This window comes from Pelophylax lessonae (assembly GCF_965119305.1).
Source record: "Pelophylax lessonae genome assembly, chromosome: 8".
Taxonomy (NCBI): Eukaryota; Metazoa; Chordata; class Amphibia; order Anura; family Ranidae; genus Pelophylax; species Pelophylax lessonae.
This window is the reverse complement of record NC_138775.1, coordinates 250505331-250530775: the sequence shown is the minus strand read 5'-3', so window position 1 is coordinate 250530775 and position 25445 is coordinate 250505331. Positions and strand designations below refer to the sequence as shown.

Here is a 25445-nt window from a genome sequence, read left to right as displayed (position 1 = left end):
AGACTAAAGAAAAACTGCATATTTTTTCTGAAAATACTTATTACCTAGCAGGTAGGTGAACCACTGGCTTCAATATAACGCAAGACATTGACGCCAGAACAAGAATGTAGATCAGCCCTTGCATACTTGTTCATGTCTCGGCTTTGAAGCAGGAGGGTTAGCATTATAGCAAAAAAACTAGTATTTGCAAAATGACAAGTAAACAGGCAACCCACGTTTCTTTTTCTAGAACTCTAGTTTGACAATCCAAACAATTTTACTCATGATCCATGAAGTGGATCAAATTTATACTGCATGAATAACTGATGAAAATTGTTCATCTACTGTATATCAAGTGATCCTTTCAGCCTGGATTTGGTACCTTGGCGTACAGAAGAATGTCAAGAAAGTCCAGATGTCTCTTCTGCTTGACCTTCTCCAGCTCTGTGTCCTGTTTAAGAGATTCCTTCCGCTGCTTGATTACATTATCTGTATTGGAAAAATTGTGTTACAGAAAATGTTTTAACTAATCAGGATGTTATAAAGTATGATATGTAATTGTGAAATTACAAAATTCTGAAATTTGAATATCATACCCTTAGGACAAAACAAAAAGTTTAGAGGGGATTATTAATGTAGAAGCTCAAGTGCAGCTATAAGTAACACAAGTTGGTGCCCATTTTTTTGGTGAAACCTCACCCATACAGTACTCAGAAGCTCCAGGCCCTGGAATGTGCACCTGTTAAAAGCAGTTAAGTTATGGTTAAACCTAACAAAAAGTCAACACAGCTTTTATTTTAAGTGTATGTAAAGCCAAAATGGTTTTTAGTTTTGGATAGAGTAGGAAAGTGTTAAAACCACTGCCAAGTTATCTTTTTGCTGCATGTGTAACATTGGGGAAATTCACCTTCATTTCCAGTCCCAGAGACGCAAGTTAGAGGAAGCCTCACAAGGTTGGGGGCATTTCTGCTTTGATATTTCCCATCAAAACAGGTGTCTCTGTTGGAAGCTTTCCTTTTACCTCTGGTTCTGGGGACAGCTATAAAAGTTTGGATTTTCCCTCATGGGCTTTCTAGGTGCCTATGGTTACAAGTACAAAATAGGCCTTGTTCACACCAGACCTGTTGGGCTGTGTTGGGTAGTGTTGCCCAACACAGTCCCAAAGAAAAGATAAGGCAAACTTTGCTTGTTTTAGCTCCTATTGAACTTTAAGTTACCATTTGATTTAAAGTAAATATGCATAATGTAGCTCCTTTTTGCAAGGTGTACCTGCTCGTTTTGCCCAAAGCAACATTTATCAACCTTTTTACCCCAAAGGAACCTTATGAAATAAATGTTTAGCTCTCAGGGAGCCCTTGCTAAAACAAACTAATTGGAGATCAAGGGAAATTACAATGATGTCCAGCGGGAAGTCTCCTCCCCAGGGCCGTTGATAGGGCAGTACAACCAGCCCTGTTGTACCGGGCCCGGGCTACTTCAGCACTACAGGGGGGCCCGGCAGCTGTAAAATTCATTTTTAGCAAAAAATAAAATAAAACAGGACTTAACCACATCCCCACACCCCCTTGTTTACCGGGGTGTAAAGTTACAATTTCCTGGGCCCCATGAAGTTAAAGAGGTTGTAAACCCTCTTGTATAACTTTTACCTATAGGTAAGCCTATATTAAGGCTTACCTATAGGTGCTATAAATATCTCCCAAACTTGCACCGTTTAGGAGATATTTACAGCGCAAACTGCCGATGACGTCATCGGCGCAGGCGCTCTGAGGGAACGGCCACCCGTGCCGTTCCTTCAGAGCTCAGTGCCGTGAACGGCGGCTCCCGCGCGCATGCGCGGGAGTGATGTAATCGCGCCTCCGGCCAATCAGATGACCGGAGGACGCGAACCCGGAAGCGGGACGGCAGGACATGTCGCCGTCCTGTCGCTGAGGTGGCGGCACGGCGGGGGCTTCGTTTTAAGGTAAGTACTACATAATGAGCTAGTATGCGATGCATACTAGCTCATTATGCCTTTCTCTTTACAGGGCTTTTTTTTTCTCGGATTTTTTTTTTGGACTTTACTTCCTCTTTAAGAGAGGAGCCCAGGAGATGACAGCAGAGGAGGGACTTTTTTTTTTTCATTTTTCGGGTGCAGGCAGATAATCCTGAGCTGCATGTAGCTCTGCACAGTCCCAGACGGCCTCTGTACACTGCTTCCACTACACCCTCTGTTTCATCTATTAGGCTCTCATGGTGTAGTATTTAAAATTTATTTAATAGAGATAACATACAGACTCACATTTAAAATCGTATAATCTGGCACCATTACTCCATAATTGCATGGACACTGAGCACCTTATTTATTATTTTTTATCATCACCATTTTTTACTATGTATATGTAATACTTGTATTCATGGTTATGTTATGCATTTTATGAAATTTCATAACACGGATACACCAATATTGCATTTATGATGATAAAACTACTTATAGGAAGGAACACTTTTATTATTTATTTTAGTCACATTGCACTTTGTAAGAGGCAGCGCTGCACTATACCTCATATTGCAAATCATCACAGGCTAAGGATAAGCTTCTAAGTGACAGCAGCAGCTTTATTATATATATATATATACATATTTCTTTAATTTTTTTATACTGGAATACATGATAGCACAGAGACATCTTTGGAATTCATCGAGACACTGTGACAGCTTCCTGGCAGGATAGCGGAGGTGGGTTCAGACCAGGGTCCAAACATACCTGAGCTCACCCCTACTAATTAGTTGCAAACATTTCTAAAATAAGACATCTCTGCTGCTTTATAATATGTATAAGTTTAGAATATTATAGTAATGGTTATTAAGTTTGTAATAAGTGTATTATACACAGAGATGTATAGTAACTAAGTAGAACTACTTCACTACTGTACTTAAGTACCGAAAGGCGGTATCTGTACTTTCCTAGAGTAGAATTTTTTTCTCCTACTTCCACTTTTACTTCACTACATTTTTTCGATGATTTCAATACTTCTACTCCGATATTTTTTTTTTGTGCTGCATAGTTACTCGTTACTATTATAAAAATTACCACTGCCAGAACAGTAGGTGGCAGGTTTCATGAAGCTCAAAACATGTGTATTATCAGCGCATACGAAAATAAATGCTACTGTATGTATAAATAAAAGCTGCATTTGAAATAATAAAAAACAATATGATGTTCAAACTTTTGACTTCTTTCTTTAATAACTACATAACACAGTACTTGTACTTTTACTTTCAGTACTTGAGTAGCAAAATTTAAAAAAAAACTACTTGCAATACTTAAGTACAAAAAATGTTGAATACTTTAGTACTTCTACTCAAGTCACTTTTTGATCGAGCACTTCCACTCAAGTCACTTTTTGATCGAGCACTTGTACTTTTACTCAAGTATGGGTTTCGAGTACTTTATACAACTCTGTGGAATACATGATAGCACAGAGACATCTTTGGAATTCATCGAGACACTGTGACAGCTTCCTGGCAGGATAGCGGAGGTGGGTTCAGACCAGGGTCCAAACACACCTAAGCTCACCCCTGCTAATTAGTTGCAAACATTTCTAAAATAAGACATCTCTGCTGCTTTATAATATGTATAAGTTTAGAATATTATAGTAATGGTTATTAAGTTTGTAATAAGTGTATTATACATGATACACATTCTAAGTAGAGATGCCTTATTTTAGAACTTCCCTGTCAATAACCAGAGGGAATTCTGTAGTTGCCTAATAAATATCCTAGTAACTGACAGGGCGGGGTCAAGGGCGGGGTCGAGGGCACGGTCGAGGGAGGGGGGGCCCCGTCAGGTAGGCTGTATGGAGCCCCATGATTTCTAACAGCGGCCCTGATCCTCCCCTATACAGTGGTGGGATAAAATACCACCTTTAGTTAAAATTATAATTGGTGTCATGCTGTGCTGCCTATGCCAAGAGGTGTTGGCCCACAAATGGTGATGGGCACTATAAAATGAGAGGTCAGTCAGCCACAGCTCAAGGTACTCTGGTTTAGAATGGCTGGCCCAGAGGATGATGATGATGATGATGATTATGATGATGATGATGATGAATGTTGATCCTCTTAATCCTCTTAACTGCAGTGTTTTCTGAGTCACTGACCAGAACTCAGATCAGGAGTTCTGTATAGTTTTTCAAGGTCAATGTTAGCAAATTACTAAACTCAGAGGCAGCCAGACAAATACCATTTTCCTAAACAAGTCAGGGATGTCAGCCATTATACTTTTCCAGTGACAGGCGTTGACCCTTACCTGTATGTTCGTGAGCTGTTCTTAGTGCCCTCCGGAAACGGCGTCCATGGGGGCTCAAGTTGAAGATGAGATCACTATGGTATTGGAAAGTCCGGAATCGAAAGTCCACCAGATAGGAGAGATCATAGACAGCCTTGATGTATTCACTCTCACTGCAAGGGGACAAAATGTGAGAGCAGTCTATGCCATGAAGTTATAGCTTTTAGCCCCAGGTATCCTCATGGTGATAAAAAGAAATTCTCAATATTTTAATACCGCTTTCAGAAGATACTAACCTGTCATTCTGGCAGTTGCTTTGGTAACTGAAGGCACATTTCATGATGGTGTCCAACGTCATGAGGCTCACATGATGGAAAAGCTCTATAGACTTCTTCTCCGAGACCAGATGCTCCCATTTGTCCTACAAAGATCAAACAAGAAGGAATATATTAATGCAATCATTCATTAAAGACTAAATTCAGCCTTTTTTGTTGGTTATGTATAAAGTAGGGAAACGTAAAAACTTTTGACTGGTTTTTGTTACTGCCTGTCACTACAGCGGTGAGATGTGATTTTCTAAGCATTAATGGGTCAAATCAAGGCTTGTTGTTGACCACGGTGATAAGAAAATTCAAAGGGGCGGGATGGAAATTTTTTCTCGAATGAGCAATATGTATGTGATTTTCATTCAGGAATTGACATTCATTCCAAAAATCGAACGTTAAAAGCAAACAACATTTTTAATTACTGTCAAAACAACATTTGTCCAACCATCAATATAGAAAGAATTTTCGCAAGAATGGTCATTTGAAAGCCTGCTAGTGTATAGCCAGCTCAACAATTTCAATTCTTTCCCTTCTCCACTCTACTACTTTTTGTCCTGTTCTGAAAGGAAGGGAGGGAAAAATCACAGCAATGAAACCCTAACAGAGGATCTTACCCTTCCTTGCTCCAATCAAAACACCATGAAAAGATTTGGATGGATTTGAGCTTTATGCAGGAGTTCATTGACATTTAAAGTGACACTATGCTCTAGTTTAACCACTTCAGCTCCAGAAGGTTAACCCACCTTCATGACCAGGCCATTTTTTGTGATACGGCACTGTTACTTTAACTGACAGTTGCGCAGTCATTTGACAGTGTAGCCAAATAAAAAATGTATGCCTTTTTTTCACCATAGAGTCTTTTTTTTGGTGGATTGGATCACCTCTGCAGTTTTTATTTTTTTGTGCTAAAAAACAAAAAAAAAAGGCAGACAATTTTGAAAAAATAAATAATATGTTTTTTTTGTATTGCTTCCTTTGAGTGAAATCTCCTTCCTATTAAAAACTGACCACACTAACCAGGAGAGCACACCGTGGTCAGTACTCAAGCTAAGCTGGGAACTCAGTATACTCTCCTCCAATAATCAGATACGTCCTGACACCCCCCCCCCCCGCTGCACAGCCATTCATTGGGAAGCTCAGTGTGCTGCTGTTTCTCCCCCCCCCCCTGCTCTTATGCAGCTGAGAACAGAGGGAATGTATTTATAATTTATTTTTTTTTTTTTTAGATCTAAAATAAAATGTTTTGCCTTTCATTTCTAATTTTAACTGAATGGGTTGTTTTACAAGGTGATCATTTACAATCACATTATGTAGTGGATGTGTATGGATTATTTTTGAAAAAGGAGGATATCATTTAGTGTAACTAATGCAATGTAAATGTAAGGTAAACCATTTTAAGAAGAAGTACAGAGCCTGCAATAGGTATTCTTTTCCCTCCCCCAGCCTGGGACAGAACAGTGAAAGGAGAAGCAGAGGACAGATGAGCTCATCTCACTCTCCTATCAGCATTTTTTTTTTAGGTACAGTAAAACCTTGGATTGCGAGCATAATTCGTTCTGGAAACATGCTTGTAATCCAAAGCACTCTTATATCAAAGCGAATTTCCCCATAAGAAATAATGGAAACTCAGATGATTTGTTCCACAAGTCCTTCAGTTTATAGTCTATATACAAAGATTATAGCAATGTGATAGGTTGTGTAACCATAAAATGTCCATCCACAATATGCAGCCTTCCCAAGGGATTAGAAGCAAAATCTAGCAGAGCTACAGAGTATAAGAGAGATGAGAGTGTAGCAATATGGTTACATTTAATGAAGGTTCAACATTTAGCAACTCACATGGTTGATAATTAAAATAGGCACACCTAAGTATACAAGCATCCGGGGTAAAGCTGTCCACATAGACCATCTTCTGAACCACCGGCTCTCACCACTGTCAGTCTGCAATCGTGACTGGGAAGAATAGCCTGCAGTAGAGTGATCTGAAAGTGAGGCTTTGAATCACTCGTGGAGTGCGGCAGGGAAGAGATGATGAAGATGGCTGTGCAGAGGATGGTCTATGTGGACAGCTTTACCCCAGATGGCTGCATACTTAGATGTGCCTGTTTTAATCATTAACCATGTGAGTTGCTAAATATTGAACCTTCATTAAATGTAACCATATTGCTACACTTTAAAGGCTCCTCTGTTCTTTTTTATACATGACGCTACTTGTATATCAAGTCAAAATTTAGTTAAAAAATGTGCTTGTCTTGCAAAGCGCTCTTAAACCAAGTTACTCTCAAACCAAGTTACTCTCAAACCAAGGTTTTACTGTACCTATATAGCTATCATTAAATTATTTATTAATAAATACAGTTGCACAAACTTGTGCATTTTACATCTGCCTTGAGTTTAATCTTTACTTGCTGCATACTTGCTCTAGGTCAGCAACTCATAAAATATAGGAACCATTAGCTCAGCATGATAGCCAGGGTTCTAGCATTTCCAGGAGGTCAGCAAAGGCAAGTTGACATGTTAGTGATTATTAGTGGTCAGTTTCCCCTTCACCAGCTGGGAAAATGGTGGGCAGCGGCTTTCTTGCTCACCTTCTACAGGGTCAGCCTACATTTTAGCCCCGATTTCTCCTTACCAGCATCACATTAGCGCAGTCGGACATCACTCTCACATACGGCTTCAGAACATCATAATGGAAACCCGGGGTCAGTAGCTTGCGGTGCTGGAACCACTTTGCACCAGATAATATCAGTAACCCTTTCCCTGCATAACAAAAGCACAGTAGAAGGATCAGAGCAAAATATGCATAAGAACCAGAGTTACATATACTTGTTGCATTTGGCAGGTGTTACAAATGCCAAACTCGAACAATGCAAGTCTAGGGGGCCATGCCTCAATTGCCTCACTTTCTGGTTTTGGGGAACCCCTGCTAAAAATGTATATACCTTCAACTCACATTAGTGTGATAGCCAGTGGGAACAATAAAGATTTACTAAACTGGAGCACCCAAAATCTGGTGCAGCTGTACATGGTAGCCAATCCGCTCCTAGCTTCAGCTTGTTCAATTAAGCTTTGACAATAAAACCTGGAAGCTGATTGGTTTCTTTGCAGAGCTGCACCAGATTTTGCACTCTCCAGATTTGGTAAATCTCCCCCAACGGTTCCTTACATTTCATTGGGAAGAATTACCCCCTTACAGATAGCTCAAAAGGACCAATGGTGTCAGTGGGAACTTATCTGAGAGTCAGAAATTGGTCATTCCTCAAGGAACCCCTAGCAACCTCTGAAGGAACCCTAGTTGAGAAACCTAGTTGATATAATTTGAAGTAGTTGTGTTCGGGAACGGTGCCAGCAGATATTAACCAAAATACAGCACAATACAAAAGAGAGCGTATGGTAAAATGGTCTGCTGATTACAAGTGTACCATTTATTTCACAGAAAAATATAAATAAAAATAAAAGCCTCTATCAAAAATTTCCACTTTGGACATGGTGAAAACATTGTCAATGAACTTCAAGCCACTCACTCTTGCATACAGTACATCCATCACACTACTGAGGTACCAGTACCATAGTGCCATATGTAAACTGCAAATGCATTATGTGTGCAAAATGCCATATAGAGACCCCAACAAGCCTTAGGGATAAAAGTAAATTGGCAGTAGACACAAAATGATGGCAGATGCTTAGCTGTGCAAGTAAGTAGGAGAGATGTACTGCAAACTTCTTCCAGCTTAGTAGAGTACTCTGCTCTCTGCTGTAACAATGCATGAATGGCAGTGATAGCTAGTGCAACTGATATTAAAGGGCCTCTCTAGAGTTAAGTGTCACAGTACTTGATCACCACTCCTTCTTGGGAGCAAATAATGGAGAAGCATGTCCATATATGTATGTACACATGTGCAAACAGACTGCATGTAAAGCCCATAGACACAGAATGAGACTCAGCACGTGGAATTCAGGCTCAGTCCTTGTTTGAGAGATATAAGAATTTGGGGAGGCAGGGCTACATATTCCAAAGCAAGATATAATTTTTGGATTTTAGGACTCTTTTTATAAGCATACATAAGTGTCAACTGCAAATAAGGCTGCCTTCACATATGCATTTTTGTCACTTTTCTGGTTGCCTGACATCAGCCTGCGCCTGTAAAAAAAAGGACACGACTCAAAAAACAGTACCACAAGTGCATTTTTGATACATTCTCAACAGATTTCAATGGAAAGGTTTTAAACAGGCACCAAAAAATGCAGCAATCAGGGCTTTAAAAAATGCAACTGATCCAAAACTGACTGGTGTGAAGAGTTCATATGCAGTATGCTGTGATGTACATAAGAATTATCAGCAATGGAGGAACTACTAGGGTTGCAAAGGCCGTACTTGCGACCATGCCCTGGTGTTCTGCCACCAGGGGGGCCCCCAAGACAGCAGGAAGGGAGCCCACTGCAGAAAATGTGAAAGAGTCCTACTGCGGGACCATAAAAAAGGGGCCCTGCAATGGGAGTAAAGAGCCCTGGGACCAATAGAAAGGGCCCTGCTCTGTTGACAATTATGGTAAGTTGAAATCAGAAACAGAAATGTTTTAGATAAAAAAAAAAAAAAAAATTATATATATATATATATATATATATATATATATATATATATATATATATATATATATATATATATATATATATATATATATATATATATATATATATATATATATATATATATATATATATATATATATATATATACAGTGGGTACGGAAAGTATTCAGACCCCCTTAAATTTTTCACTCTTTGTTATATTGCAGCCATTTGCTAAAATCATTTAAGTTCAATCTTCTTCCTCATGAATGTACACATAGCACCCCATACTGACAGAAAAACACAGAATTGTTGACATTGTTGCAGATTTATTAAAAAAGAAAAACTGAAATATCACATGGTCCTAAGTATTCAGACCCTTTGCTCAGTATTTAGTAGAAGCCCCCTTTTGATCTAATACAGCCAGGAGTCTTTTTGGGAAAGATGCAACAAGTCTTTCACAACAGGATTTGGGGATCCTCTGCCATTCCTCCTTGCAGATCCTCTCCAGTTCTGTCAGGTTGGATGGTAAATGTTGGTGGACAGCCATTTTTAGGTCTCTCCAGAGATGCTCAATTGGGTTTAAGTCAGGGCTCTGGCTGGGCCATTCAAGAACAGTCACGGAGTTGTTGTGAAGCCACTCCTTCGTTATTTTAGCTGTGTGCTTAGGGTCATTGTCTTGTTGGAAGGTAAACCTTTGGCCCAGTCTGAGGTCCAGAGCACTCTGGAGAAGGTTTTTGTCCAGGATATCCCTGTACTTGGCCGCATTCATCTTTCCCTCGATTGCAACCAGTCGTCCTGTCCCTGCAGCTGAAAAACACCCCCACAGAATGATGCGGCCACCACCATGCTTCACTGTTGGAACTGTATTGGACAGGTGATGAGCAGTGCCTGGTTTTCTCCACACATACCGCTTAGAATTAAGGCCAAAATGTTCTATTTTGGTCTCATCAGACCAGAGAATCTTATTTCTCACCATCTTGGAGTCCTTCTGGTGTTTTTTAGCAAACTCCATGCGGGCTTTCATGTGTCTTACACTGAGGAGAGGCTTCCGTCGGGCCACTCTGCCATAAAGCCCCGACTGGTGGAGGGCTGCAGTGATGGTTGACTTTCTACAACTTTCTCCCATCTCCTGACTGCATCTCTGGAGCTCAGCCACAGTGATCTTTGGGTTCTTCTTTACCTCTCTCACCAAGGCTCTTCTCCCCCGATAGCTCAGTTTGGCCGGACGGCCAGCTCTAGGAAGGGTTCTGGTCGTCCCAAACGTCTTCCATTTGAGGATTATGGAGGCCACTGTGCTCTTAGGAACCTTAAGTGCAGCAGAAATCTTTTTGTAACCTTGGCCAGATCTGTGCCTTGCCACAATTCTGTCTCTGAGCTCTTCAGGCAGTTCCTTTGACCTCATGATTCTCATTTGCTCTAACATGCATTGTGATCTGGAAGGTCTTATATAGACAGGTGTGTGGCTTTCCTAATCAAGTCCAATCAGTATAATCAAACACAGCTGGACTCAAATGAAGGTGTAGAACCATCTCAAGGATGATCAGAAGAAATGGAAAGCACCTGAGTTAAATATATGAGTGTCACAGCAAAGGGTCTGAATACTTAGGACCATGTGATATTTCAGTTTTTCTTTTTTAATAAATCTGCAACAATGTCAACAATTCTGTGTTTTTCTGTCAGTATGGGGTGCTATGTGTACATTCATGAGGAAGAAGAATGAACTTAAATGATTTTAGCAAATGGCTGCAATATAACAAAGAGTGAAAAATTTAAGGGGGTCTGAATACTTTCCGTACCCACTGTATATATATATATATATATATATATATATATATATATATCTCAAAATCATGAGAGGTTGTACACCCCCGGACAAAAAAAAACCTGCAAGACAAAAAGGCATAATGAGCGAGTATGCATCACATAGAACAAAGCCCTTCCAGCGGCGCCAGCTCACCGCTGAGAGGGTTGACATCTTCCCCGGTGTTTCTTTCGGGTGCGCAGGCATGCACGCGGGAGCCGCCGTTTACGGCACGGGCTCTGAAGGTCCTGCACGGTAAGCCAGACCTTCAGAGCGCATGCTCCGATGACGTCAGCAGCAGCATGCACTCTGAACATCTACTAAACTGTGCAAGTTTAGGAGATATTCACAGTACCTTGATGTAAGCCTTATTTATAGGCTTACCCAGGGCTTTTTTTCAGTATGAATGCAGTTTCGTCACCTCCAGCACAGAATGCATGTAATGGCAAAGTTTGCAGGGTCTATCTGCTAGGGGATCTATTGTTGCAGGAGGGAATCTATTTTTCTGGAGAGGGGGTGTCTATTGTTGCTGAGTGAGGAGGTCTATTGTTGCTGGTAGGGAATCTATTGTTGCTGGGGTGGGACTTATGTTGCTGGGAGAGATCTACTGTTGAGGGAGGGGAGTCTATTGATGCTGGCTGCTGGAAAGTCTACTGATGCTGGCTGCAGGTAGATTTATTGTTTCTGGCTGCATGGGATTTTACTGATTTTCTTGTTTTCATCAACAAAATTACATACAAATTACTTAGTATCACAATTGTTACTTACTTGGCTCTGTATTCTCTAAAATGGGCAATACTGGGAGGTGGGTAGGAGGTAGAACCAATGAATGGTGCAGGAGGTATTTAGGAGGTAAGTTCCTGCACCTATTGTCTGAGAAAAAAAGCCCTGGGCCTACCTTTAGGTACAAGAGGTGTAAAAGTTTACAAACCACTTTAATTGTTTTTTGAACTGGGGCCCGAAGGTTGTAGTTTTGCCTCTGATTATAAATGTAGGTATGCAGATCCTAATCTATTGCTAGTTGATGATAAGAGAAGCGGTTACATACCAATCCATGGGGTGAGGAGATTATATGCAAAGTTATCCTTTGGATCTGTAAGAAAAAACAGAGCATGATAGTTCTGTGTATAGGTCACACAGAGCACTGAACAGTTCCAGGAACTCAAAGGGGCACAATGGCAGAACCTAAAACAGAGAAAGTTGGATAATTTTATGCTTTTCCAGGTCCATCATAGAAATTGTTTTGATTCTATCTATCTATCTACTTTTCGACCTTTTGCCACATTTCAGGCTTCAAGCATAAAGATATAAAACTGTAATTTTTTGTGAAGAATCAACAACAAGTGGGACACAATCATGAAGTGGAACGAAATTTATTGGATATTTCAAACTTTGTTAACAAATAAAAAATTGAAAAATTGGGCGTGCAAAATTATTCAGCCCCTTTACTTTCAGTGCAGCAAACTCTCTCCAGAAGTTCAGTGAGGATCTCTGAATGATCCAACGTTGACCTAAATGACTAATGATGATAAATAAAATCCACCTGTGTGTAATCAAGTCTCCGTATAAATGCACCTGCACTGTGATAGTCTCAGAGGTCCGTTTAAAGCGCAGAGAGCATCATGAAGAACAAGGAACACAACAGGCAGGTCCGAGATACTGTTGTAGAGAAGTTTAAAGCCGTATTTGGATACAAGAAGATTTCCCAAGCTTTAAACATCCCAAACATGCAAGCGATAATATTAAAATGGAAGGAGTATCAGACCACTGCAAATCTACGAAGACCTGGCCGCCCCTCTAAACTTTCAGCTCATACAAGGAGAAGACTGATCAGAGATGCAGCCAAGAGGCCCATGATCACTCTGGATGAACTGCAGAGATCTACAGCTGAGGTGGGAGACTCTGTCCATAGGACAACAATCAGTTGTATACTGCACAAATCTGGCCTATATGGAAGAGTGGCAAGAAGAAAGCCATTTAACGATATCCATAAAAAGTGTCGTTTAAAGTTTGCCACAAGCCACTGGGAGACACACCAAACATGTGGAAGAAGGTGCTCTGGTCAGATGAAACCCAAAATTTAACTTTTTGGCAATAATGCAAAACGTTATGTTTGGCATAAAAGCAACACAGCTCATCACCCTGAACACACCATCCCCACTGTCAAACATGGTGGTGGCAGCATCATGGTTTGGGCCTCCTTTTCTTCAGCAGGGACAGGGAAGATGGTTACAATTGATGGGAAGATGGATGGAGCCAAATACAGGACCATTCTGGAAGAAAACCTGATGGAGTCTGCAAAAGACCTGAGACTGGGATGGAGATTTGTCTTCCAACAAGACAATGATCCAAAACATAAAGCAAAATCTACAATGGAATGGTTCACAAATAAACATATCCAGGTGTTAGAATGGCCAAGTCAAAGTCCAGACCTGAATCCAATCGAGAATCTGTGGAATGAACTGAAAACTGCTGTTCACAAAAGCTCTCCATCCAACCTCACTGAGCTCGAGCTGTTTTGCAAGGAGGAATGGGCAAAAATTTCAGTCTCTCGATGTGCAAAACTGATAGAGACATACCCCAAGCGACTTACAGCTGTAATCGCAGTAAAAGGTAGTGCTACAAAGTATTAACTTAAGGGGGTTAAATAATTTTGCACGCCCAATTTTTCAGTTTTTTTATTTGTTAACAAAGTTTGAAATATCCAATAAATTTTGTTCCACTTCATGATTGTGTCCCACTTGTTGATTCTTCACAAAAAGTTCAAGGGGGCCGAAAACTTTCGCAAGGCACTTTATGTGTGTATATATTATACACACACACACACACACACATATACAGTGGGTACGGAAAGTATTCAGACCCCCTTAAATTTTTCACTCTTTGTTATATTGCAGCCATTTGCTAAAATCATTTAAGTTCATTCTTCTTCCTCATGAATGTACACATAGCACCCCATACTGACAGAAAAACACAGAATTGTTGACATTGTTGCAGATTTATTAAAAAAGAAAAACTGAAATATCACATGGTCCTAAGTATTCAGACCCTTTGCTGTGACACTCATATATTTAACTCAGGTGCTTTCCATTTCTTCTGATCATCCTTGAGATGGTTCTACACCTTCATTTGAGTCCAGCTGTGTTTGATTATACTGATTGGACTTGATTAGGAAAGCCACACACCTGTCTATATAAGACCTTCCAGATCACAATGCATGTTAGAGCAAATGAGAATCATGAGGTCAAAGGAACTGCCTGAAGAGCTCAGAGACAGAATTGTGGCAAGGCACAGATCTGGCCAAGGTTACAAAAAGATTTCTGCTGCACTTAAGGTTCCTAAGAGCACAGTGGCCTCCATAATCCTCAAATGGAAGACGTTTGGGACGACCAGAACCCTTCCTAGAGCTGGCCGTCCGGCCAAACTGAGCTATCGGGGGAGAAGAGCCTTGGTGAGAGAGGTAAAGAAGAACCCAAAGATCACTGTGGCTGAGCTCCAGAGATGCAGTCAGGAGATGGGAGAAAGTTGTAGAAAGTCAACCATCACTGCAGCCCTCCACCAGTCGGGGCTTTATGGCAGAGTGGCCCGACGGAAGCCTCTCCTCAGTGTAAGACACATGAAAGCCCGCATGGAGTTTGCTAAAAAACACCAGAAGGACTCCAAGATGGTGAGAAATAAGATTCTCTGGTCTGATGAGACCAAAATAGAACATTTTGGCCTTAATTCTAAGCGGTATGTGTGGAGAAAACCAGGCACTGCTCATCACCTGTCCAATACAGTTCCAACAGTGAAGCATGGTGGTGGCAGCATCATGCTGTGGGGGTGTTTTTCAGCTGCAGGGACAGGACAACTGGTTGCAATCGAGGGAAAGATGAATGCGGCCAAGTACAGGGATATCCTGGACAAAAACCTTCTCCAGAGTGCTCTGGACCTCAGACTGGGCCAAAGGTTTACCTTCCAACAAGACAATGACCCTAAGCACACAGCTAAAATAACGAAGGAGTGGCTTCACAACAACTCCGTGACTGTTCTTGAATGGCCCAGCCAGAGCCCTGACTTAAACCCAATTGAGCATCTCTGGAGAGACCTAAAAATGGCTGTCCACCAACGTTTACCATCCAACCTGACAGAACTGGAGAGGATCTGCAAGGGGGAATGGCAGAGGATCCCCAAGTCCAGGTGTGAAAGACTTGTTGCATCTTTCCCAAAAAGACTCCTGGCTGTATTAGATCAAAAGGGGGCTTCTACTAAATACTGAGCAAAGGGTCTGAATACTTAGGACCATGTGATATTTCAGTTTTTCTTTTTTAATAAATCTGCAACAATGTCAACAATTCTGTGTTTTTCTGTCAGTATGGGGTGCTATGTGTACATTCATGAGGAAGAAGAATGAACTTAAATGATTTTAGCAAATGGCTGCAATATAACAAAGAGTGAAAAATTTAAGGGGGTCTGAATACTTTCCGTACCCACTGTACATTATTATTTCAAAAGATTAAAAGGTACAAGGATTGTAAGAAACGGAGTAGAGAGTATTAAAGAATTGCTAATTAAACATTTATATGCTGTCAAACTTGTCCAGTTACCCCCTGGCTTCCTGTCCTGACTCAATTTTTCAGTTTTAAAAATGTATGAGGTGATATCTGCCTTTTTACCGAGTGGTAATTAACACTGTAGGGTAAGATAAAATGAGGGGAAGGTTAAAGAAAAAAAAAAAATCGTCAATCTTTGTTATTGAGTGGGAAGGGAATAGGATCTCTGCTGGGTTTTGATTTCTGCCTGTCTCTCAACTTGAAAATACCCCCCCACACCCCCTTATTGCCTGTCAGTGACCCAGCAGGAAGGAAAATGGTAATGGGTTATGTCATCTTGCACAGCTGTCATCACTGTCATTAAAATAGGTGTCCCCATTAGGGATCTCTCATCCCACTACTGCTCTTTCCCAAGATGATGGTCTAGCAGCTGGGCACACCGTCTCAGTCACTCTTCTGGCTCAATAATTAGCATATGGATATCCTTTTTTTGATACTTTATTACATCTTGTAACTTGAGGATGCCTATCTTCCTTTCTAAAGAATCTGAGCACAGTCCTTGCAGCAGCAAATGATGGACTGAACTACACATTGACACCATTAGAAATGTCCACCTTTGAGCACAGGCTGACACTGATTCCAGAGGGATAGCAGTAGCACACAGTCACCAAGATCTCACACACCAGTCTGTACTCACAAATGTCCTTGAATGTCTCCTTCCAATATCAGCCAGACAAGTCTCCTGTGAACTCTTCAGACAAGATCACCAGATAAATTCCTTGATCAGCTCCAGAAAAGTTCTGTATAGTAGCCCCCCCCCCCCCCCCACCAGTTAACACAGCCGGGACCTCGATGAGCAAATGAAGAAGCACAGCTGGACTGACCAGAAGGGCAGCAGCCTTTGGGGCTGGAATCTCTTCCTCCTTGACAAGAATCCCTCTGCTCTAGGCCTCATAACTATTTATGCTCCTTCCCGGCCACCTACTGGGAACCCTGTTCAAGGGATTTGTTGGGACCACATAAATATTCAGATTGTAGATTTGACTCTCCCAGCCCACTGCATTCCAGTACTCTCCAGAAGGCGGGGTGAAGCAGTTGAACCCACAACCTGTGAAACTCAGAGCACCCCAAAGCAGTCATAAGCTGTTCAACTGATTACAGTAGAGCCAAAAGAACTAGGTTTACGTAGCCTAGCAAGCAGCCAAACTAGGAAGGTGCTAAAAGTGAAACAATTTTATATTTACATTTATTTAACCTGGCAACTTTGACGAACTAAGTCACAGACAGCAACAAACACCCAACAGAGGCTCTGAAACTTCATAAGAGGTCAGCAATGATTCCCTCTAATGGGAACCTATAGTGATATAAATATCTAGACTTTCATTGTTGACCTCTCCTGAAAATGCTAGTTGCCTGTCATTCTACACTAATGGCGTCAACACTTTGAGTGAATAACCAGCAACAAGTTTGCAGATTGGGAGTTCCGACTTTACTTGCTGCATTCTTGCTCTGAAGAAGCAACTCAAACGCTGACCATAGACTGTTCAAATCTCAGCTGGTTCTGGCCGAGATTCAAACCATGTATGGGCAGGCTGAACGTACTAAGTTGAACGATTGATCAACTTGGGTACAACTAGCCTGCTAGATTTAAAATGAGACTATCGCTAGCCGCCGGGAGAATACAATGGCTCAGCGGGAGGGATTCACCTGTCAACACTGTTGATTGGGGAATCGAGCCCATGGTTCCAGAAAATAAATTTGCTCCGTGTATGACCTGAAAAAGCATTAAAATCATTAGCACTACCATTTTCAAGAACACTGTTAAGCTGGATACAAACTATACAACTTTTTTTGTTAGATTTACCTTCAACTATGTAGTGCAAGGGCCAGCTGTATCGAACACTTTCAATTTGTATGCAGATTTGACCTCATATTATATGGTTTTGGTAAATCTAAAGGAAAAGATCTAAAGACAATTGTATAGTTTGTATGGCCCATTAGGCTGCCCATACATTATTCAATTATCTTGTACAATGTTCCTTTAGATTCACCAAAACCATATAATATGAGGTCAAATCTAAACACTTTCAAACTGTGTCCATCAGGCAGGCCCTTGCACTACATAGTTGAAGGTAAATCCAAAGAAAGTTGTATAAAATGTATGGCCAGCTTTACCTGTTTCGATAAGGCACAGCTCAGACTGCAAAGTAACCTACATTACTATACCCAAATCCTTATCACAGAACAGGTTATCCTTTTATAAATTGAAACACTAACAAAAAAAAACAGAAACAAAAAATAAAAAAAAATATTCTTACCTTGTCTGGACAGAATGATCTTTGCATAGTCTGGATGACAGATAGTCACATGAGCAAAGAATCTTCCAAGCCACATGGGAAATGCATATTCAAATTTTCTTCCATAACTTGCCACAATGTCCAGATCTGTGCCATCTTTTTTAAACTACGAGCAAACCAAAAATAAAAATGGAATTTTTGACAATGGAGAAAATAAAGCATGATAGTCTTCCATCAGTTTGTATCTAAGAATCCTGCACTGGGTAAAAAAAAAAGTGTGAAAATTAACATTAAACAGTTGCATTGGTTTATTTAAAGAGCAGCTGTACTCCTTAGTCGTAGGCTGGATACACACTATACAACTTTTGTTGTTAGATTTCCTTTAGATTTACCTTCAACTATGTAATGCAAAGGCCTGCCTGATTGCATACAAATAGAAAGTGTTTAGATTTGACCTCATATTATATGGTTTTGGTAAATCTAAAGGAAAAAATCTATAGAAAATTGTATAGTGTGTATCCTGCTTAAGGCTGGGTTCACACCTATGCAGATTGCATTTGATCCGTTTCAGCAGTGCATTTTTGTACACACACACACACACACACACACACATTTTTCGCTTAATGTTGATGCTTTTTTGGCCAATTTATTGTTGGGTGGATTAAAAAACACAAAACATGGTAAAATCGCTGCAAAACCGAGGCAAAAAAAAAAAAAAAACCGCACTACATGCTTTCCTGCAGGTTCGCCATTGAAGTCTATTGAACCAAAAACAAACCATTTTGCTTTAAGAAAAAAAAAAAAAAAAGTCTCTAACCTTTTCCAAAAAACACAGTGGCTGAAAAAAAAGCATAGATGTGACAGTGTCCCATAGGGAACAAAGTTAAATGGACTGTAGTGTATTTCTGCAAAAAAGCATTAACAAACACATAGGTGTGAACTGAGTTTAAAGCCCCGTACACACACACACACACAACGATTATCGGCTGACCGGTCGTCCGTCTTTTGTCTGTTGTCTGTGTCTGTTGGTTGGAATGTGCTCCAGACTGTACACAAATTTTCTCGCCCGACAAAAATTATACTTCAGAAGTGATGTCATGTGTTGGTTTGCTTTCTTTGTGTTCTTTCTTCTCTGAGAATGCCCAGTCTTGCTCATAAGATTTTTCCCTGTCGAAATCTGTACTGACCGCACGAAAATCGGCCGTGTTTTGACGGCGGACAAAAATTTTATAGCATGCACACCAGATTTTTTTCGGCCGAAAAGTCGGAGTCGGTTGTCGGAAGCATCATACTAACAAGCCGAAAATCGGCAGATCGGTCGTCGGACGAAAATTCCCTGCCGATTTTCGGCGCGTGTGTACGAGGCTTTAGGCTTGGTTCACACCTATGCATATTGCTTTTGAGCATTTCTGTATTGCTTTTTGTTGTACTATCCATGTTTTTTTACCACGATTAAGACACTTTTTATTTTTTGGTTTTTTGGGGGAAAATTTGTTGTTGGGCAGATTTGAAAAACACAAACCGTGGTAAAAACGCACTACATGCTTTTCTGCAGCTTCTCATTTGAAGTCCATTGAACCAAAAAAGAGCACCGTTTTGCGTTTAAAAAAATGCAGTCACAAAAAAAACATTGATGTGAACTTGTTCCATAGGAACCCATGTTAAAAAAAAAAAAAAAAAAAAAAAAAAAAAAAAATTGTCCTGCATTTCTGCAAATAGCATGAAAAAAACGTATTGGTTTGAATGGAGCCTTATAAAAACGTACTTATTGCTCTGCAGCTGAGAAATCACCTGGCTGCTCACATATGAGCTTGGCTATTCCATTCATTCTTGCATTCATTTATTCCTGGGATTCTGTGTAGAAATTGCCTGGAAGTGGAATTCAACTTTTACAATTGTTAAAGTGACCGTATCACTATAGAACCAAAAGTAAAATAAAGCCACCCTGTAAGATGACCCCTGATGGGGTAGTGGTGGTCTCTGGTGGCCCCGGTGTTAAATGTCTTCCGTGTTGTTGATCCCCATCTGCTGCACTTCTGGGTGTCTACCTACTCCTCCCACCTAACCCTATGGTGCCTCTGGTGGACTGGTACATTATTACATGATGTACAACCTAACAGGGAGCAAGTATTTGACACAGCTGGCAGGTTTTTACATATAGATCTAGCAGAAATGGAAATATATATCATCTTATTTTGCAGGATGGCTTTATTTTACTTATAAATGTACTCTCATAGGCGTGCACAGCCTATTGCATTAGCGTGTGCACCCCAAAACTCAAAAATATACTGTATGCATGTGTGTGCACGCATGTGTATATATACTGACAGTGTCAGTAGAGCAGTGGATGGTGTCTTAAAATGGGCAGAGATGGTGTCAGTGGGGTATTTTTTAAAATTCACATTTTTTTATAATTTTTTTTATTTTTTATTTGGTGAAATATCAAGGGTCTAAACAGGGGAAATATGGGCCACACAGGATAATTAGGCTGTACCGGGGCACACCCTGTGCGCATCCCTATGGTCATTCTGTTAATGGACAAAGGGAGATTCTACTATTTTTGTGCCCCTCCTCTCCCCTTGGTCACAGAATTTCATGAAATTAAAAGAATGCTAGGCTTTTTGTGAATGGAGGAGAGGAGGGTAAATGACACGATCCCTGCTCTGTACTATAGGCAGGACTGTCAGTTGCAGTGATGGAAAAAGAATGCGGAGTGCCTGTATAGACCAGTTAGAAGCCAGGCAGACATAGGATAGTCAGCATTAGAGTAAGGTGACCAGATTTTTAAAATGAAATCCGGGGACATTTTTTTCTATTGGCAAATGGCACAGGACTGCATAACACACCGAGCCCTGGGCACGGGACTGCATAACACACAGAGAGCCCTGGGCATGGGACTGCATAACACACAGAGCGCTGGGCACGGGACTGCATAACACACAGAGCCGTGGGCACGGGACTGCATAACACACAGATCCCTGGGCACGGGACTGCATAACGCACAGAGCCCTGGGCATGGGACTGCATAACGCACAGAGCCCTGGGCACGGGACTGCATAACGCACAGAGCCCTGGGCACGGGACTGCCTAACGCACAGAGCCCTGGGCACGGGACTGCCTAACGCACAGAGCCCTGGGCACGGGACTGCCTAACGCACAGATCCCTGGGCACAGGACTGCCTAACGCACAGATCCCTGGGCACAGGACTGCCTAACGCACAGATCCCTGTGCACGGGACTGCCTAACACACAGAGCGCTGGGCACGGGATTGCCTAACACACAGATCCCTGGGCACGGGACTGCCTAACGCACAGATCCCTGGGCACGGGACTGCCTAACGCACAGATCCCTGGGCACGGGACTGCCTAACACACAGAGCGCTGGGCACGGGACTGCACAACACACAGAGCGCTGGGCACAGGACTGCATAACACACAGAGCGCTGGGCACAGGACTGCATAACACACAGAGAGCTGGGCACAGGACTGCATAACACACAGAGCGCTGGGCACAGGACTGCATAATATACAGAGGCGTCGACATTCAAGCCACCAGGCTTTTTCTCAGCCAACATGGGATGCCCGGTCTACGGTATTCTGGCCCTGAATCCGGGGACAAAACTAGGGACAGACTTGGTTCGGGGACAGTGTCCTCAGTCTGGGGACTGTCCCTGGAAACCAGGGACGTCTGGTTACCCTACATTAGAAGAAACATTTGTGGCTATTGCATAAAAAAAAAAAAAAATATTCCTGGAGTTACATTTTACAATACAGTTTCCCAAAGTTAAACCTAAACTATTATCACAATAAGCATAGAGCGCCTTACCACATGTGTGTTGCCGTACAGCCAGTGCGTCTCAGGACCTGGAAAAGAACGGAAATTTTTCAGCAGCTGCTTCCTCCTCAGGTGCAATGAATAAGCTGTATATAGGACATAGAGGACACACAGCCAGGCAACCCAGTGAAATATATCTGAGAAACTCAGAGATGGCAAACCAAATATAGAGGACGCCATGCTGGAAGTGTACACTGCACTGTGTACACTACACTGATCTCTGTACTGTATGTCAAGTCATATGAATTGTTTATTGTCAGTAGAAGGCATGACTTCACAAATGCAATGGATAGGACAAGGTGCAGAGGAGGTGGATGTACCCTGCAGGAGGGTGTGACTTTCCTGACAAGTCGGAGTGTAGCAGGTGTATGAGAGATTTAGTGGGAGAAAGAGAAAGCAAGCAATGGAGTATATTAAATCACAAAATAAAACAATACAGCGCTTGCAGTCATATGCAACATATATGAAACCAAATTAAAAGTCCAATAAAATCAATATCCAAACAACATCCCCATATAACGTGCTCTTGTGCTACTGTAAGGCTGATTATTTATTTAATTTTTTGCGCAGTAAGAAATATACGGTACTTACAAAAACGAAGGTAAAAACGGACATGTAAAATGCAAGGAAACTTCCAGGAATGCCATTCAGGTCATTGACGGGGAAAGTTCTGAAGCCTTTGCATTAACATGACAGCCAGGGAATTAGCATTCTATGAAAAGAGGTCAGCGCTGAAAACCTTCATACTTTTTCACTAAAGATTTCTTTTAAAGATAAGATCAGGACAGGCTGAACTGTTGATGACAGGGATAGGCTTCATACAGCCTGTATACACATAGTTTGCAACCCTTTTTTTTTTTTTTTTTTTATAGGGAACATCCCAAATTTAACTTTAATTGTACGACATACACTGAGCAGTTTGTTGCCTGTGAGACAATGTATACAGTAGTTACATGGTTTACAATGGACACAGGTCCACCCAGTTCAATCTATGTGTGTGATTTTTTTTATTTTCTAACAATCCACAAAGCCCTGTATATTCTGATTCCTAAGGCCCCTTTCACACATGCTGTCCGTTTTTCATCCATCCGTTGACGGATGAAAAACGGACATCAATGTATCTCTATGTAAAAACGGATGACAACAGATGATCATCCGTTAACATCCCTTTTCACCCGCTTCCTTCAATGTCCATTTTTTGGAACAGATGAATGCCCTATTTTTCATCCGACAAAAAACGGATCGGACGAAAAACGGATGTAAACGGAAAAACGGTCCGTTTTTCATCAGTTTTTGCATTGGTAGTGGATGTAAAAAAAACGGATGAAAAATGGATGGAAAACGGATGAAAAATGGATAACCACTGACGAAAAACGGATGAAAAAGGGATATGAACTGAGATGAAAACGGACGTTGACTGAAGACAAAAAACGTGACTGAACTGAACAGACCGTATGTGTGAAGGGGGCCTAAGGCCCCTTTCACACAGGCGGACTGTTCAGATCCGCCTGTCAGTTTTTTTGGCGCATCTGAACGGTCCCCCCATGCATTCCTATGGGGCATCGGATGTCAGCAGACCGATGGTCCATTCCCATCCGATTTCCCCCATAGAGATGCATGGGGAACTGACAGCTGTGTCTCCGCACACAGCACGGAGAACAGCTGTCATCCTCCTGCTCAGCGGGGGATCGGCGGCTGAGTGTGTGAAAGGAGCCTAAAGGCCCGTACACACGATAAGAAAATCTGTAGGGAAAATTCGCCCGACGACCGATCTGTCGATTTTCGGCTTGTTAGTATGGTGCTTTCGACAGCCGACTCCGACTTTTCGGCTGACAAAATCCTGATGTGCAGGCTATAAATTTTTTGTTGTCCGTAATACAACGTCCGATTTTCGTCTCATTAGTACAGATTTCGACAGAAAACAATCTTAAGAGCAAGACTAGGCATGCTCAGAGACGAAAGAACACATACAAAGCAATCCAGCACATGACATCACTTCTGAAGTAGAATTCTGTCGTACGGGAAAATTTGTATGAAAATAACCTCCTCACTTTCCACATCAGACTAGCATGCCACAAAAAACGGACGACAGATCGTTCAATAATCTGATTGTGTGTACGGGGCTTTAGAGGCCATACACACTATACAATTGTCTTTCGATTTTTTCCTTTAGATTTACCAAAACCATATAATAGGAGGTCAAACCTAAACACTTTCAATTTGTATGCAATCAGGCAGGCCCTTGCACTACATAGTTGAAGGTAAATTTAAAGGAAATCTAACAACAAAAGTTGTATAGTGTGTATCCAGCTTTAGGAGGATATCAAAAAGTTTTTTGAAGCTGTCGACACTTTCAGCGAGTACCATATTCTGGGGGAGAGAGCTCCACATTTTTGCTGCTCTAACAGTAAAGAACTCTCCTTTCTTCTAACCTCCAGTGATGACCATATGTCTTCAAGGACCCTAGAGTAAACAGTTTATTATTGTTACTGAAATCGCCTTTAAAAAATGTGTATACTGTAATTGCATCCCTCTTAATGCATGTGCTTATAGGTAGAAGAATCCAAGATGTATAACTATCGTGACCACAACACCATGGCTGGTTTTTCCTTAAATGCAGGAACAAAATGGTTTATTCTTTTCCAAGTAAACAGATTTTTATCCACTTGTAAATGTACTGCGAGTGGGTGGCAGCTGCAGGCATCGCAATGTATTGGTATGACGCAGTGAACATATGCACTGGCGCATCTGCTGGGGCGTGTGTCTATGGATCACAGTGATTGGTACCCGGATGCTGTGAGGGGCTGGGGTATCATGTGATCACTATGATTGGTCATAGCAATCACGATTATAGTTTCAACAAAACAGTCATTATTAGCCTCCAATCACGACAGTTTTGCTTAGTATTATGACACTGTGATTGGCCCACAGCTATCACATGGTACCTGGGCCAATCACAGATCACAATAGTTGTCAAGCTGGCATGAATAAGAGTCATTCATGACAACTAAAACTTGCTTATAACAGTGATCGTTACTGTTATAAGAAATAATAGTCTATAAAAAAAAAATCCTGATCAACCCCTAATAGTACAGTGCCACTATGTAACACCCAACCACTCTGATGACAGGATGTAAAAAACAAAACAAATTAGAAAAAAAAAATGTTAAAAAAGTTTGAAAAAGTTTGAAAAAAAAAAACTTAAAGCGGAGTTCCGGCCTCAGAAAGGTTTTGATAAAAATACTGCCCAAATAGTGATCCTTAGCCCTTAATATATCCGCTAATCCCGTAGTTACTAGTTTTATATGTTTTGATTTATCAGAAATTCTTACTTTTAAAATCCTTTGCTGAGCGCGGCCATCTTTGCTGGGGTTATACAAAGCCACAGTGTATAGATGTCTTCCTTCTTCCTGGTTGTGTATGCAGAATGCGGCGCGAAATCTCGCGCATGCGTAGTACTATGCAATCGGTTTCCATATCATCGCGTTATTTCCTTTTGCAAATAACGCGATGAGAGGAGCGGCCGGCTGCCTACATCACTGCCCATTGCCTTCTGGGAGTGATGAGTAAGAGCTCCCAGGACGCATTGCAGGACAGGAAGTGATGGCGCGGGCCGCAGCCGCAGAGGGAGGAAGTGGAAGAAAGGTGAGTATATTTTCTTCTGAATCAAGGTAAGTAAAAAAAGAAAATCGGGACTATCCATTGTTTTTCAGGTTACACTCGGCAAACAGATGGCACAAAATCGATTGTGTCGATTTTGAGGCCGGAACTCTGCTTTAAAAAATAATTTTTTTTTTACATATTGTCACCAGTCAGTATCTCTGACCCATGCCATACCT

The 25445-nt window shown here is 41.3% G+C and overlaps 1 protein-coding gene across 1 annotated transcript in view; it reads right to left on the bottom strand.

The window, feature by feature from the left end:
• LOC309561372 (cytochrome P450 4B1-like) overlaps window positions 1-21896 on the bottom strand; it is a gene marked incomplete at its 3' end in the record, with an annotated part of 42305 nt that extends 20409 nt beyond the window's left edge. The window contains exons 1-7 of the mRNA XM_082265252.1: window positions 21598-21896; window positions 17793-17937; window positions 11991-12035; window positions 7202-7329; window positions 4540-4664; window positions 4265-4416; window positions 362-468 (exon numbers count right to left, since the gene is read on the bottom strand). Of these exons, the coding sequence (XP_082121378.1) occupies window positions 362-468; window positions 4265-4416; window positions 4540-4664; window positions 7202-7329; window positions 11991-12035; window positions 17793-17937; window positions 21598-21786 (891 nt within the window). The 5' untranslated portion in view covers window positions 21787-21896. The remainder of the gene's footprint in view (window positions 1-361; window positions 469-4264; window positions 4417-4539; window positions 4665-7201; window positions 7330-11990; window positions 12036-17792; window positions 17938-21597) is intronic.
• Window positions 21897-25445: the final 3549 nt, after the last annotated feature.